The sequence below is a fragment of the Mustela erminea genome, chromosome 18, assembly GCF_009829155.1.
Source record: "Mustela erminea isolate mMusErm1 chromosome 18, mMusErm1.Pri, whole genome shotgun sequence".
Lineage (NCBI taxonomy): Eukaryota > Metazoa > Chordata > Mammalia > Carnivora > Mustelidae > Mustela > Mustela erminea.
In genome coordinates this window covers 43,910,145-43,925,564 of record NC_045631.1, presented here as the reverse complement: position 1 = coordinate 43,925,564, position 15,420 = coordinate 43,910,145, and the positions used below count along the sequence as shown (strand labels likewise).

The window sequence follows — 15,420 nt, the reverse complement described above, 5'->3', positions numbered from 1 at the left end:
AAAAGTGAGATTATAGGTCAAAGGATGGGTGTGTTTATACTTTTGTTGGATCTTGCCAATTTGCCATCAGAAGTTATACCACTCCCATCAATGATGTATGAGAAATCTATTTCTCCATAGCCTCCCCAACTGTTTTATTTTTATCAACATGATAGAAGAATTATATCTCAAAGTAGTTTGTTTTATTTTAGAGATATAATTCACATGCCTTACATTTCATCCTTTTAAGGTGTACAGTTCAGTGATTTTTTAGTGTATTCAGAAGGTTGTGTAGCTGTCACCCCTGTCAAATTTTCATCATCCCAAAGAGATACCCCTGTGTCCATTAATAGTCACATTCTATTTCTCAAAGCCTCAGACAACTACTAATCTTTCTGTCTCTGGATTTGCATTTCATAGAAATGGAATCCTATAAAGTTTGACTTTTTTGTGTTTGACTTATTTCACTTAGCTTTATTTTTTCAAGGTTCATCCATGTTGTGCATCTTTTTTAAGGCGAACTTATAGGGGGTTTTGCCATGGAATGTGTGTTTGTGTACCTTGCCTATTTTCTGTTGGATTGATGGATGGGGTTTTTTGTTTGTAAGTTTGGGTTGGTTTTTTTTGTTGTTGTCGTTGTTGGGTTTTTTTTGTTGTTGTTTTTCTTTTTTGTAACTCTTTTTTTTTTTTTTTTTTTTTAAAGATTTTATTTATTTATTTTGCAGAGAGAGATCACAAGTAGGCAGAGAGGCAGGCAGAGAGAGAGAGGAGGAAGCAGGCTCCCCACTGAGCAGAGAGCCGGATGCGGGACTCGATCCCAGGACCCTGAGATCATGACCTGAGCCGAAGGCAGCGGCTTAACCCACTGAGCCACCCAGGCGCCCCTCTTTTTTGTAACTCTTTATATGATAGCAAAATTAGGTCTTTACCTATAAAAGACTTAACAAAGGGGCATCTGGCTAGTTAGCATCTGGTTAGTGGAGTGTGCAGTTCTTGATCTCAGGGTTGTGAATTCGAGCCCCACATTGGTGTAGAGATTGCTTAGAAATAAAATCTAAAAAATATTTTATTAGGTGTGCCTGCATTGCAGTCATTCAGCCAACTGAGCCACCCAGGAGCCCCTCTTCTAAGATTTTTTTTTTTTTTTTAAAGATTTTATTTATTTATTTGACAGAGATCACTAGTAGACAGAGAGGCAGGCAGAGAGGAGGAGGAAGCAGGCTCCCCGCTGAGCAGAGAGCCCAATGCGGGACGAGATCCCAGGACCCTGGGATCATGACCTGAGCCAAAGGCTGAGGCTTAACCCACTGAGCCACCCGGACACCCCTGTATCCTATATTTTATCACCAGCATTTTTATTTTTTCAAATGTTTGAATTTATTTATTGAACAGATACTTATTGAGCACCTACCACCCTTTGTCAGGCCATAGGGTTTTTGATACTAGGGATAAAGGAACAAAATTCTGCCCTCAGAGAGCTTCTATTCTATAAACAATGAAATTATAAATAAGGAATATATATATTTTTTGAGAGTTAAGTGCTTATAAAGAAAATTAAAGCAGAGTAAAGGGGCTGGTCTGGGGGAGGTCTCTTTTTTTATTACTACTATTTTTTAAGTTTTTTTGTTTGTTTTGGTTTTGTTTTGTTTTGTTTTGTTTTTTTAAGATTTTATTTGTTTATTTGAGAGAGAGACAGTGAGAGAGAACATGAGTGAGGAGAAGGTCAGAGGGAGAAGTAGACTCCCCAAAGAGCTGGGAGCCCGATGCAGGACTCGATCCCGGGACTTCAGGATCATGACCTGAGCCGAAGGCAGTCGTCCAACCAACTGAGCCACCCAGGCGCCCCTGTTTTGTTTTGTTTTTTAAGTATGCCCAGCATGAGGATTGAACTTAACCCCAAAATCAAGAGTAGCATGTTCTACTGACTGAACCAACCAGCTGCCCCTGGGGGACATTTCATTATGGAGGTGACATTTGAGCAGACTTGAATGAGACAGTCCTGCCAACTAGCTATGCAAACAGTGTTCAAAGCAGTGAAAATAGCAAGTGTAGAAGTCTTGAGACGAAAGCATGGCATATTAGGTATGATCTGAGGAGGATAGGATGCAGGTGTTCCTGAGTCAGAATGAGCAAAAGGGAGAATGGAAGGAGTATGCAACCAGAAAGTGAGCTGTGGCTGTATGACAGGGGGTGTTACAGACTGTGGTAAAGATTTTTGGTTTTATTCCAAAAGTTTTGAGCAGAAAAGGGAAATGATCTGACTGACTTTTTATTTTTTTTTTCCTAGATTTTATCTATTTATATGACAGAGAGATCACAAGTAGGCAGAGATGCAGGCAGAGAGAGGGGGAAGCAGGCTCCCCGCTGAGCAGAGAGCCTAACACAGAACTCAGTCCCAGGACCCTGAGATCATGACCTGAGCCAAAGGCCAAGGCCCAAATCACTGAACCACCTAGGCGCCCCCTGACTTACTTTTTAAAGCTTTACTCTGGTTGCTTTTTGGAGAAAGATTTGAAAGGGATAAGATCATAAGCTAGGAGGCCAGTTAGAAGACTTTTGCTTTGGGGCGCCTGGGTGGCTCAGTGGGTTAAGCCGCTGCCTTCGGCTTGGGTCATGATCTCAGGGTCCTGGGATCGAGCCCCTCGTGGGGCTCTGCTCAGCAGTGAGCCTGCTTCCCTTCCTCTCTCTCTGCCTGCCTCTCTGCCTACTTGTGATCTCTGTCTGTCAAGTAAATAAATAAAAAATCTTTAAAAAAAAAAAAAATGAAGAAGAAGACTTTTGCTTTTACCGTAGTCTTTGTTAGAAATGAAGGTGACTTGGATCAGAGTGGTTGTCATGCAGGTGGTAATAAGTGGTTGGACTGTGGTTATATTTTGAAGATAAAATTAATAGGATTTACTAGTAGCTTGGCTTGAAGTGATAAAAGGAGTGAGGCTGACTTGAAGGTTTTTGGCTAGAGGAACTACATGAATGGTGGAGGCATTTACTTAGATTTGGATAACTGAAGACAGAGTCGGTCTTTAGAGGATAGGAGGATTGGTTTGGGGTATGTTAAATTTGGTGCCTATTAGACATCCAAGAGAAGTTGTCAAGTAGCAGTTGAATTTCCAGTCTAAAATTCAAGGAAGGTGTTAAAGCAAATGTGACATCACTTCCAGCTTGAATTCAGGTTGGAGGAACCCACAAAGAAGACTGAGGAGGGTAGGCCAATAAGATAGGATAAAGATCAGGATATGTATTTAGAAGTGTTCAAAGGAGAAGTGAGACTGAAGTGGAAATTGAAAAATAATAGCCAGAGGACCATGATACCAGGGAAACCACAGGTGTGGGGGCACGGGGAGTATTTCAGAGAGGAAGGAGTGATCAGGTATATCAAATATAGCTTAAAAGGTTGAATAAGAGAGGGGCGCCTGGGTGGCTCAGTGGGTTAAAGCCTCTGCCTTCCGCTCAGGTCATGATCTCAAGGTCCGGGCCCTGCATCGGGAGCCTGCTTCCCTTCCTCTCTCTCCCTGCCTCTCTGCCTGTCAAATAAATAAAATCTTTTTTTAAAAAAGGTTGAATAAGAGAATTGACCATTGATTTGGCAGTGTAGAACTTATCTTTGGTAAGTTTTGGTAGATTGGTGGTATGAAGGTTTATTGGTATGTATACTGTATTCACCACTCATCATCAGTTATTAACCATTTAGTAGTTTTCAGTTCTTTTTTTAAAAATATTTTATTTATTTATTTTGACAGAGATCACAAGTAGGCAGAGAGGCAGGCAGAGGGGGAAGCAGGCTCCCTCCTAAGCCAAGAGAGCCTGACGTGGGGCTGGATCCCAGGACCCTGGGATCATGACCTGAATGGAAGGCAGACACTTAACAACTGAGCCACCGAGGTGCCCCTTATTATTTAGTTTAATTCTGATGCCAAAGATTGGGTTTAGTTCCTCCCATCTGTGTTCACATGAAACCTATATATAGTTTCATCTGTAATGTAATTCTTTATTAGTGGTTAAGGCCTAGCTTCACCAGTTTAATAACTGTATGATCTTGGGCAACTTTTATATGCTTTCTAGACTTCACTTCTTCATTTTTAGAAGGGATCTAGTCATATAATCTGCCTCCTGGAATAATCCAAGTAATATGCTTTGTATTTAATCTTCAAAAATCCTGTGAGGTTTTTTTTTACAGAAAAATGTGGTTAACTTAGACTTGATCCTATTAGGGTATAACTGTAGAAACTTCAAATACAAATAATTTGGAAGGGAATTAGGTAATTTATTACCATGTTTATGCCAACTAATTTGGAAAATTGTTTTCTAGTACAAGACAAGGTAGATTTGTAACTGTAGTTATTTGGAAAATGGACTAAAAATAGCACATTTGGTTTCTGCCCGATAAATGTTATATAAGCAAACATAATTTTCTTTAGTGTGTTTGTGTGTGTGTGTGTGTGAGTCTTTTTGAATTATGGGCTACCATGAATTGCAGGGTTTTTTTTGTTTTTTTTTTTTGAGATTTTATTTATTTATTTGACAGAGATCACAAGTAGGCAGAGAGGCAGGCAGAGGGGAAGGCAGGCTCCCCGCTGAGCAGAGAGCCTGATTGGGGGCCCGATCCCAGGATCCTAGGATCATGGCCTGAGCTGAAGGCAGAGGCTCTAACCCACTGAGCCACCCTGGTGCCCAAATTGGAGTATTCTTTTTTTTTTTCAGTATTCTTTTTTTTTTTTTTTTTTTTAAAGATTTTTTTATTTATTAATTTGACAGAGAGAAATCACAAGTAGACGGAGAGGCAGCCAGAGAGAGAGAGAGAGGGAAGCAGGCTCTATGCTGAGCAGAGAGCCCGATGCGGGACTCGATCCCAGGACTCTGAGATCATGACCTGAGCCGAAGGCAGCGGCTTAACCCACTGAGCCACCCAGGCGCCCTGCAGTATTCTTTACTTAAAAATTCGTCCTAGAAAAAATAAAAAGTTTTCCACCTTTGAATTTAATCAAGAAATTGATCGATGAGACTATATAAAATAAGAAAATTTGAAGCAAGACGATAAACTGAAGTGTTTACATTAAAGGTCAGATGGTTAATGTCTGTCTATACTATGTTGAGAATACATTCTCCAAATAAATGGGCAAAAGTCTAGAAATAGTCAGTGAAGGGGGGTGGATATGGGATACCATGTCCTGATACATTAAAAACAAAAACTGGGGGCGCCTGGGTGGCTCAGTGGGTTGAGGCCTCTGCCTTCGGCTCAGGTTATGATCCCAGGGTTCTGGGATCGAGTCCCACATCCCACATCCGGCTCTCTGCTCATTGGGGAGCCTGCTTCCTCCTCTCTCTCTGCCTGCCTCTCTGACTATTTGTGCTTTCTATCAAATAAATAAATAAATAATATTTTAAAAAAACAAAAACAAAAACCAAAAACTGGGGGGCGCCTGGGGCTCCTGGCTGACTCAGGAGAGCATGCAACTCTTGATCTTGGGGTTGTGAGTTTGAGCCACATGTTGGGTTTAACAATTACTTTAAAATAAAATCTTAAAAAAAAATTTCAGGACACCTGGGTGACAATCAGTTAAGTGTCTGCCTTCAACTCGGGTTATGATCCCAGGGTCCTGGGATTGAGCCCCACATCAGTCACCTTGTTCAGCGGGGAGCCTGCTTCTCCCTCTCCCTGCCTCTCTCCCTCTTTCTCTGACAAATAAGTAAAATCTTTTAAAAAACAACATACAGGGGGGACGCCTGGGTGGCTCAGTGGGTTAAGCCGCTGCCTTCGGCTCAGGTCATGATCCCAGCGTCCTGGGATCGAGTCCCACATCGGGCTCCTTGCTTGGCAGGGAGCCTGCTTCTCCCTCTGCCTCTGTCTGCCATTGTGTCCGCCTGTGCTCGCTCTCTCTCCCTCTCTCTCTGACAAATAAATAAATAAAATATTAAAAAAAAAAAAACACACCAACAACAACAACATACAGGGGAGCCTGGGTGGCTCAGTGGTTTAAGCCTCTGCCTTCGGCTCGGGTCATAATCTCAGGGTTCTGGGATCAAGCCCCACATCAGGCTCTCTGCTCAGCGGGGAGCCTGCTTCCCCCTCTCTCTCTGCCTGCCTTCTGCCTACTTGTGATCTCTCTCTGTCTATAATTTAAAAAAAAAAAAAAAAAAACCAACATACAAATTGACATAATTTTTAAATGCGATTGGCATCTGTGTGAAGTAGCGTAACAGTGCTGATGAGGTTGAGGTGAAATTATAATTGTTCTTTGCCAGGCATTAGTAAATTGCTAGGATCTTTTTAGAAAGTTGGATGACAATGGTGGCTCTGAAGGTTAAGGGTCCAACTCTTTATTTTTTTTAAATATATTTATTTGTTTGTTTGTTTATTTGACAGAGAAAGCACAAGCAGGAAGAGGGAGAAGTAGGCTTCCTGCTGAGCAGGGAACCCGATGTGGGACTAGATCCCAGGACCCTGGGCCCATGAGGGTCCAACTCTTCATTTTAGCTCACACGCTGATCTCAGGGTTGTGAGTTCAAGATTCACTTTGGCCTCCACGCCCAGCCTGGAGCCTAATTTGACTGATTGATAAATAAATAAATAAATAAATAAATAAATAAGTTAGATGACAGTACAAAGCAAGAGCCATGCAGGTTTACATTTCCTGTGACCTAATACCGTTTCTTAGAATTTGTCTATAGATAAATTCAACAAAAGCATAAAGAATCTATTTTTTCAAAAAGCTATTAAGTTCAAAAGTACGTGTAAGTCAGTTGGGGCTTTCTTAGCAAGAAACTTTGAGGTATTTGCCATCCCCCTCCTCTCACCACCACTTGTCACATGCTCTTCTGTCACTTCCCTTCATAGATAGAGAGTATGGAAATGACTCTTCCTTTTTCATGAGAGCCATTCACAGGTAAATTACAAACTCTCACTCCCCATTCCTTATCCATGTCTGGTTGCTGAAACAGGGAAGTCAGAAAAGACTATGTCCTAAATTTTAGGCTTCTGATAGCAGAGCAAAAAACGGCAGAAGAGAGGGAACTGTAGTAGAGCAAGAACACAATGAGACCACACTTGGTAATGACATGTTCTGCTTAGAAATGGCAATTCCAGAACCCACCCTTCTACTCATTCCATTTTCTCTCTCTCTCATTACCTCCCTCCCTCTCCCCGCCGCTCCCCCCCCACACCCTTGGAGCAGTGTAGTCTGATATTTAAGGCATTCTCTTTAATGTTTGCAAGGAAAGGAAAGGAATTTGGAAAGAGTATCAAATCTGTTGACTCTTTTTTTTTAAAAAATTTTTTTTAAAGATTTTATTTATTTATTTGACAGAGAGAAATCACAAGTAGATGGAGAGGCAGGCAGAGAGAGAGAGAGAGGGAACAGGCTCCCTGCTGAGCAGAGAGCCCAATGCGGGACTCGATCCCAAGACCATGAGATCACGACCTGAACCGAAGGCAGCGGCCCAACCCACTGAGCCACCCAGGCGCCCCAATCTGTTGACTCTTTAGTAGAATAGTGATGGCTGCCATTGATTTTAGGAAGCCCATGGTTATTTTAGAAAGAAAATTTCCCAGGCCCCTTTTTATGAGATGCTGAAATTAAGTTACTAAACACAGCATTGCTTATACTCTAGCTGTGGGTGTGGGGTGCTTTGGCACTTAAAAATGCCCCTGGGAAAGCAGGTTCTAAGGGTTCACCATTTTCTAGGCCTACCCCACAACTTAGCCAATGTGCAGTGCTCACTTCCGGTGTGTTTCACTGCTTTATAACTTATATGAGGTTTGAGGGACATACCCCATTCCTCCTCCCCCAAAGAACTTAGATTATTACATGAGATGGTGAACTGTTGAGAGATTCTTTCATAGCAATAATTACTAAAAAGATACTTGTTGGGGTGGCTCAGTCAGTTAAGCGGCTGATTCAGTTTCTGCTTAGGTCATGATGTCAGACGCATGAGATCAAGCCCCACGTCAGGCTTTACACTCAGCACGGAGTCTGCTTCAGATGCTGTCTCCCTCTGCCCCTCCTGCTCATTCTCTCTGTCTCAAATAAATTTTAAAAATCTTTTTTTTAAATGATATTCATTTGTCTTTGGTATGGAGGAAGGTGTAGAGGATGAATTTTCTAACTAATTAACAATAGTACTTTGATGATTTTGACTCACTGGAATAAATAGAATTTCGGGCTTCAGGGGAAATGCTTTCGATGGGGTATTTGGGAACAGTCTGAACTTGGATGTGAATCATGACGGGAGTTCCGTGTTGGAAGCTTGAGTTATGTCACCATTTAAAGAATATATATTTCTATGTTGTGGTTTTATAGCTTGTGTATTCAGTGAGAGAAGTGCTGAGCTCGGGGCGCCTGGGTGGCTCAGTGGGTTAAGCCGCTGCCTTCGGCTCAGGTCATGATCTCAGAGTCCTGGGATCAAGCCCCGCATCGGGCTCTCTGCTCAGCGGGGAGCCTGCTTCCTCCTCTCTCTCTGCCTGCCTCTCTGCCTGCTTGTGATCTCTCTGTCAAATAAATGAATAAAATCTTAAAAAAAAAAAAAGAAGTGCTGAGCTCATAGACTTTAGGGCTGGGAATGTACTTGAAGTCCTATGGTAAGATGCTTGTGTGCTCGGATCCTGTACGTAAGGAGATACTCTCATATTTTGTAGGTGCCTGGACTGATATCTTTTCTTATTTTCACTGACCTTTTGAAAATCGCTCTAGGGGTGCCTGGGTGGCTCAGTGGGTTAAACCTCTGCCTTTTGCTCAGGTCATGATCTCAGGGTCCTGGGATCAAGCCCTGCATCGGGCTCTCTGCTCAGCGGGGAGCCTGCTTTCCCCTCTCTCTCTGCCTACTTGTGATCTCTCTTTCTGTCAGATGAATAAAATCTTAAAAGAAAAAAAAGAAAAGAAAAAAAAATTGTTCTAGGTTTTTCCCCTATATCTTAACCCCCTCCCCAGATTTTTCTAAGTTACCATGAACATGTAACACTTATGGATTGTTTTAAATTTATTAAATTAAATGATAGCCAGTGAACAAATTTGCCATCTTATGGATGCCTCTTAGCCACAGCTACTCAGAGCTGGTAGAACTTGATAATAAACAATACTTTATCCTGGGTTGGTTGGTTTGTTTGTTTTTAAGTTTTTTGTTTTTTTTTTTTAAGATTTTATTTATTTGAGAGAGAGCATGAGAGGGGAGAAAGTCAGAGGGAGAAGCAGACTCTCCAAGGAGCAGGGAGCCTGAAGTGGGACTCAATCCCAGGACTGTGGGATCATGACCTGAGCTGAAGGCAGTACCTTAACCAACTGAGCCACCCAGCCGCCCTTTAAGATTTTATTTTTAAGTAATTTCTATACCCAGCACAGGGTTGAACCCATAACCCTGAGATCAGGAGTTGCATAGTTCACCACCTGAGCCAGCCAGGCGCCCCTGGGACTTTTTTATTTTATTTTATTTTATTTTATTTTATTTTTTTAATCGCAGTACAGATGCAGGTGTTTTCTTTCTGTGAGCAGTTTCTTTGTGTGAATTTATAAATCACCCCATGTGGATTCGGATGTCCCAGTGACTGAGAGCCAGCTGTTGGGTGTTTTAACTAAACAGCTTACTCCCAGTTGGCCGCTTAAATCCCGGTGAGAGGTATTAGCTGCTCAGAGCATCCAGGGTGAAGATTTTCACAAGGCTTTTTGTGACCTGTTTTAAATTTGTTGAGATTTTTCTGCCTTGGCTTTTTCCTATAGGTGCCAGAGTTGATCTGCTTCAGATTTCCACAAATGACTCATCTTCCTGTCATATTTTCTTAGACTACAATGACTTAAGATTATCTCTGGGTTACTTTTAAACATAGTTTTTTCTACTGCATGCATTGGGAGGAATAAACAGTGGTATTGAAATTCAAGCCTGGGGCGCCTGGGTGGCTCAGTGGGCTATAAGCCTCGCCTTCGTTCTGCTCAGGTTATGATCTCAGGGTCCTGGGATCGAGTCCCGAATCGGGGGGTCTCTGCTCAGCAGGGAGCCTGATTCCCTCTCTCTCTCTCTCTCTGCCTGCCTCTCTGTCTACTTGTGATCTCTGTCAAATAAACAAATAAAATCTTTAAAAAAAAGAAAGAAAGAAAGAAATTCAAGCCTGTTTCTAGCTCATTCTGATTGATTCCTGCGCTCCATTCATTTCTTCCTGAAAATTGCACTTTAATGATTCATTATTTTCTATGGGAGGAAGCTTGTGACCTTCTTTTGTCTTTTTTCCTTCCAGAGGGAATCTGGAAAAGTTGTAAGCAAAACATCATTTGTCTAAGAAAGTACTGGGTAACAGAAGTTCCGGATAACAGGTAAAGTATAAACTTCAATCATGCTGATAATCACCGATAATCTGCAAAAGTAAACTGGGAGAGAGAAGTGTGCTTTGTGTCAGGTGTTGCGTTAGGGATTTTAATTTTTTTTTAAAGATTTTATTTATTTATTTTTAAAGATTTTATTTATTTATCTGATAGAGAGATCACAAGAAGGCAAAGAGGCAAGCAGGGCGGAGGGTTCCCCGCTGAGCAGAGAGCCGGATGTGGGGCTTAATCCCAGGGCCCTGAGATCACCACCTGTGCTGAAGGCAGAGGCCCAATCCACTGAGCCACCCAGGTGCCCCAAGATTTTATTTTTATTTGAGAGAGAGTGAGAGAACAGGAGAGGGGAGAAAGTCATAGGGAGAAGCAGGCTCCCTGTGGAGTTGGGAATCCAATGCGGACCCAGTCCTGGGTCTCCAGGATCATGACCTGAGCCAAAGGCAGTGGCCCAACCAACTAAGCCAACCAGGCGCCCTGTATTAGGGATTTTATATACATCACTTCATTTAGATGATTTTTAGTAGGATTCTGGACAGAGATCTAAGACTCTCAGAATAAAGCTGTCCTTGAAAACGCAGTTTCAGGGGCACCTGGGTGGCTCAGTGGGTTAAGCCTCTGCTTTCAGCTCAGATCATGATCTCAGGGTCCTGGCATCAGACTCTCTGCTCAGCGGGGAGCCTGCTTCCCCTTCTCTTTGGCTTCCTCTCTGCCTACTTGTGATATCTCTCTCTCTCTGTGTCAAGTAAAGAAATAATTTAAAAAAAAATTTTTTTTTAAATGCTGTTTCAAATGGATTTGCCTGTTGATTGGATTTAATGTCCTCACAATTCAGTTTGGAAACATTTTTAACATCTACCAAAAACAAAGTACAGCAACATAGAGAATCCTAGAATCTGTTACGCTGTGCAGCCCAGCTAGGGAGTGACTTCCTAGTTCCTTTCTGTCTTTTGTTTTAGTTCTTGATCGTTGCCAGTTATTTGCAGCTGTATCATCTCCTTAATTCTTTCTAATACTTTGTCACCAGGTCTAAAATTTAAATTTCTCATACAGTGCCTCTTTACAATGGAGTCCAGCTCAAGTGTCCACATTATGCCTGTTTGTTTGTTTGTTTGTTTGTTTTTAAGATTTTATTTATTTATTTGACAGAGAGAGAGTGAGAGAGCAAGTGCACAAGCAGGGGGGTGTGGCAGGCAGAGGGAGAAGGAGAAGCTGGGTCCCTGCTGAGCTGGGGGAACCCGATTTGGGACTCGAACCCAGGACCCCAGGATCGTGACCTGAGCTGGAGGCAGTTGCTTAACCAACTGAGCCATCCAGGTGCCCTCCACATTATGTTTTTAGTGATAATCTCACCATGACTGAACAGAATAAGCTACACTTTGTTCTTTTTTCTTATTTATATCTCACAAATAAGTCTTATGACATGATAGTATACATAAAGAATCCAGTATGCTGAGTCTGAGAAATATATCTCAGATGTTAGCTACAATTTGACCTTTGGGACTAGGGAAGACCGGAAAGCCAACCAGACTTCCTAGTGTTCTGCAGCCCCAAACAAGTGCTCACAGACTGAGATGTATTATTCTATGTGAGATAGTGGAGCGTGAGGTGCTCTTCATGCTATCATTTTAATAATTTGTTGATTTTCCTTTGGGGTTTTTCCATTTTTATCAGGGCAAAGCAGTTCGGTCACCATGAGCTGGAGCTTCCTGACACGCCTGCTAGAGGAGATCCACAACCATTCGACATTTGTGGGGAAGATCTGGCTCACTGTACTGATTGTCTTCCGGATTGTCCTTACGGCTGTAGGAGGGGAGTCCATCTATTATGATGAGCAAAGCAAATTTGTATGTAACACAGAGCAGCCAGGCTGCGAGAACGTCTGCTATGATGCCTTCGCGCCCCTCTCCCATGTGCGCTTCTGGGTGTTCCAGATCATCCTGGTGGCAACCCCGTCTGTGATGTACCTGGGCTACGCCATCCACAAGATCGCCAAGATGGAGCACGGCGAAGCAGACAAGAAGGCGGCTCGGAGCAAACCCTATGCCATGCGTTGGAAACAGCACCGGGCTCTGGAGGAAACAGAAGAGGACCATGAAGAGGATCCCATGATGTATCCGGAAATGGAATTGGAGAGTGAAAAAGAAAATAAGGAGCAGAACCAACCTAAACCCAAGCATGATGGCCGACGGCGGATTCGGGAAGATGGACTTATGAAAATCTACGTGCTGCAGTTGCTGGCAAGGACTGTGTTTGAGGTGGGTTTTCTGATAGGGCAGTACTTCCTGTATGGCTTCCAAGTCCACCCATTTTATGTGTGCAGCAGACTTCCTTGCCCTCATAAAATCGACTGCTTTATATCTAGGCCCACTGAAAAGACCATCTTCCTTCTAATAATGTATGGTGTTACAGGCCTTTGCCTATTGCTTAACATTTGGGAAATGCTTCATTTAGGGTTTGGGACAATTCGAGACTCACTAAACAATAAAAGGAGGGAACTGGAAGATCCGGGTGCTTATAATTACCCTTTCACTTGGAATACTCCATCTGCTCCCCCTGGCTATAACATTGCCGTCAAACCAGATCAGATACAGTACACCGAACTGTCCAACGCTAAGATCGCCTACAAGCAAAACAAGGCCAACATCGCCCAGGAACAACAGTATGGCAGCCATGAGGAGAACCTCCCAGCCGACCTGGAGACTCTGCAGCGGGAGATCAGAATGGCCCAGGAACGCTTGGATCTCGCAATCCAGGCCTACAGTCACCAAAACAACCCCCATGGACCCCGAGAAAAAAAAGCCAAAGCAGGGTCCAAAGCTGGGTCCAACAAGAGCAGTGCTAGTAGCAAATCAGGGGATGGGAAGACCTCCGTCTGGATTTAATCTTGGCGGGGCTTGAAACCAGTGCTTTTCATAGTGCATGGTAAGCAGCGGCTCACTGAATAATGACTTCCATTGAGTAAACATTTGGCTCTGGTTATCTTCAGGGATGCTGTTGGCTCATGATCCAAGCTCAGGGGACTCTGAAAGCGGGGCTGGGACAAGGGAAAGAAAAGGGGAAAACACAGTGTTCCTGGGCACATATTCCAGCAATAATACAGTTATGGAACTTTACATATATGTCTTCCAGATCTGGAAAAGAACAAATATATTTAAATCATTCTTTTTGAAAAGTTTTTGTATGTACAGTATTATGGTACTTTTTTTAGTATGAGAATTTTTTTTGTATTTGTATATTGGACCACTGTAGTTATACTTTTATATTAAAGGAAAAAAAATCCTTAAGGTAATGCCTACTAGGCTAGTGTTATTACTTTTCAGCAAATGCAACCCTGGGTTTAAAGGTTTCATAGATGCTACACCTAATAAAAGTGGCTCTTGTGTTGCCAGGAAGAGTTCAGATATGTAAGGAGCCAGAGGAGGAAGCATCAGTTTTTAGTCTTGGAAAGAAAGTCCACAGTAGCAGGAGGCTCGGGTCTTTTCTCCTTTACTTAAGAGGTTCTTGAGTCTCATTCATGTACCGAGACTTGTATCTCATCTTTGAAAACCTGTTTGTGTTTTCAAAGGGTATAAATGATTCCCTGCAAGATTCCTGTAGTTACCAAGCATTACCAGCATTTCCCTTGGTGGTGTGTATATAATTTAAGTTCTTTCAAAAGGCTTGCAGACAGAGGTATCTCCAGCCTGGTAGCAGTGCAGAGTCCCTGTCCTGAGGTGTGACGAAGAGTCCTGTTGCACAGCAAAGCGTCAGAAATGAGCCCCACCACGCTGCAGTTCAGTTGTGGACCTGTTGCCTGAAATCTCTACCTAGAAACCTGCCTCTTGGGTTGCTCAAGAAACCAGTGACGGATATTTTCTTTACATATTAACATTAGAAATACAAAAATTCCCCTATAGGCTAAGAAAACTCAGAGCTTCTTGCACTGTGTATGGCAGAAGGCCTAAATCTGAATTCAATAATTTTTTATAATTTACTGTAAAACTTAAAATTTCTATACTTCTGCCAGTGTGGATTTCTGTGTGGAAACCAGTCAGGACAGGGATTCTGCCTGTAAATAGACCTAAAGAGAATTTCAGTATTTATTCCTTATAGGCATATCTGTTTGTTAATGACAAGCATGAGGGTTCACATAACACCCCTAATTTGTAGCATTTTATTGATGTTTTCCGTCCTGGATTATGTTGGAGAGCTTTGCTCTCGCATCACGTTCACATTATTTGTCTCTGAGTGTATAAGCATCTGAGTAAGAATTTGGTAAAGATTTAAAGGAAGGGGGGCTTTTGCTTCCCAGGGAGCATTTCCATTTGAGTGTGTCACTCTCCTAAGACGAAGCAAGCCACCTCTGACTTTGGAATTCCCAAAGTATTACTTTTTATGTCTTAGTTTTAGAACATCAGTTCTTTATTATTTAGGAGAATCCTGGGGCAGCACCCTTAGGTCATTTCTTTTTCATTTCTTTCTTTCTTTGTTCTACTCAGTAGAAAATTTAAAATGATCTTCTAGCCATGCGTTAACCCTTATTTTGCTTTTCTTTTCTTTTCTTTTTTTTTTTTTTTTTTTAATCTATAAATTTTAGCCCAGAGAAGCTCCTTAGAATCTCTAAACGTCTTAAGCAGGAAGGAAACTCAGGTGAGACTAAAAGGGAATTTTCAAAGAACAGGAGACCTGATGTCTTGGATGATTAGTAAACACGCATAGTTTCCTTCATACTACATGTTTTATAAGGAAATTCAAGTGATTCTTCTTAGAAAACAAGCAAGATTTTAAACACCAAAGCTTAGCTAAGATGAAGAGCCATCAGTTCAGTCTTGTGTCTCTAGAGCTTCAAGGAGATTTCTTAATCAAAGGACAGAAAACACACAGACACTCGCATCCATCTACACAGAGCCTGAAGGAGAACAGAGTGGCTTCGCCAGCGGAAAGGTTGGGGACTCGGGAGTGACCGAGAGGGAAAGGAGCCGAGCAGAAATGCCAGGCAAAGACGTGCGGCGCCAGGAGCATCCACTTAGTTCCTGCACACAGTGCCCTGGGCGTTTCTTCTTGGCTTATTCCGAGGAGAATGTTATTTTGTATCTGGATAATTTCTTCAACATCTAAGTCACTTCACATGTACACACACTTTAAAAACCTATTTTTTTTTTAA

At 42.3% G+C, this 15,420-nt stretch overlaps 1 protein-coding gene across 10 annotated transcripts in view; it reads left to right on the top strand.

The window, feature by feature from the left end:
* GJC1 (gap junction protein gamma 1) overlaps window positions 1–14,778 on the top strand; it is a 38,944-nt gene extending 24,166 nt beyond the window's left edge. For 8 of the 10 annotated variants that reach the window (XM_032321459.1, XM_032321457.1, XM_032321462.1 and 5 more), the window contains 2 exons: window positions 10,196–10,271; window positions 11,949–14,778. In XM_032321459.1, the coding sequence (XP_032177350.1) occupies window positions 11,969–13,159 (1,191 nt within the window). In that variant the 5' untranslated portion in view covers window positions 10,196–10,271; window positions 11,949–11,968 and the 3' untranslated portion in view covers window positions 13,160–14,778. Of the gene's footprint in view, window positions 1–10,195; window positions 10,272–10,547; window positions 10,573–11,948 lie in introns of those variants that run through there. The other 2 variants (XM_032321464.1, XM_032321463.1) reach the window with 2 other exon arrangements.
* The last annotated feature ends 642 nt before the right edge of the window (window positions 14,779–15,420 follow it).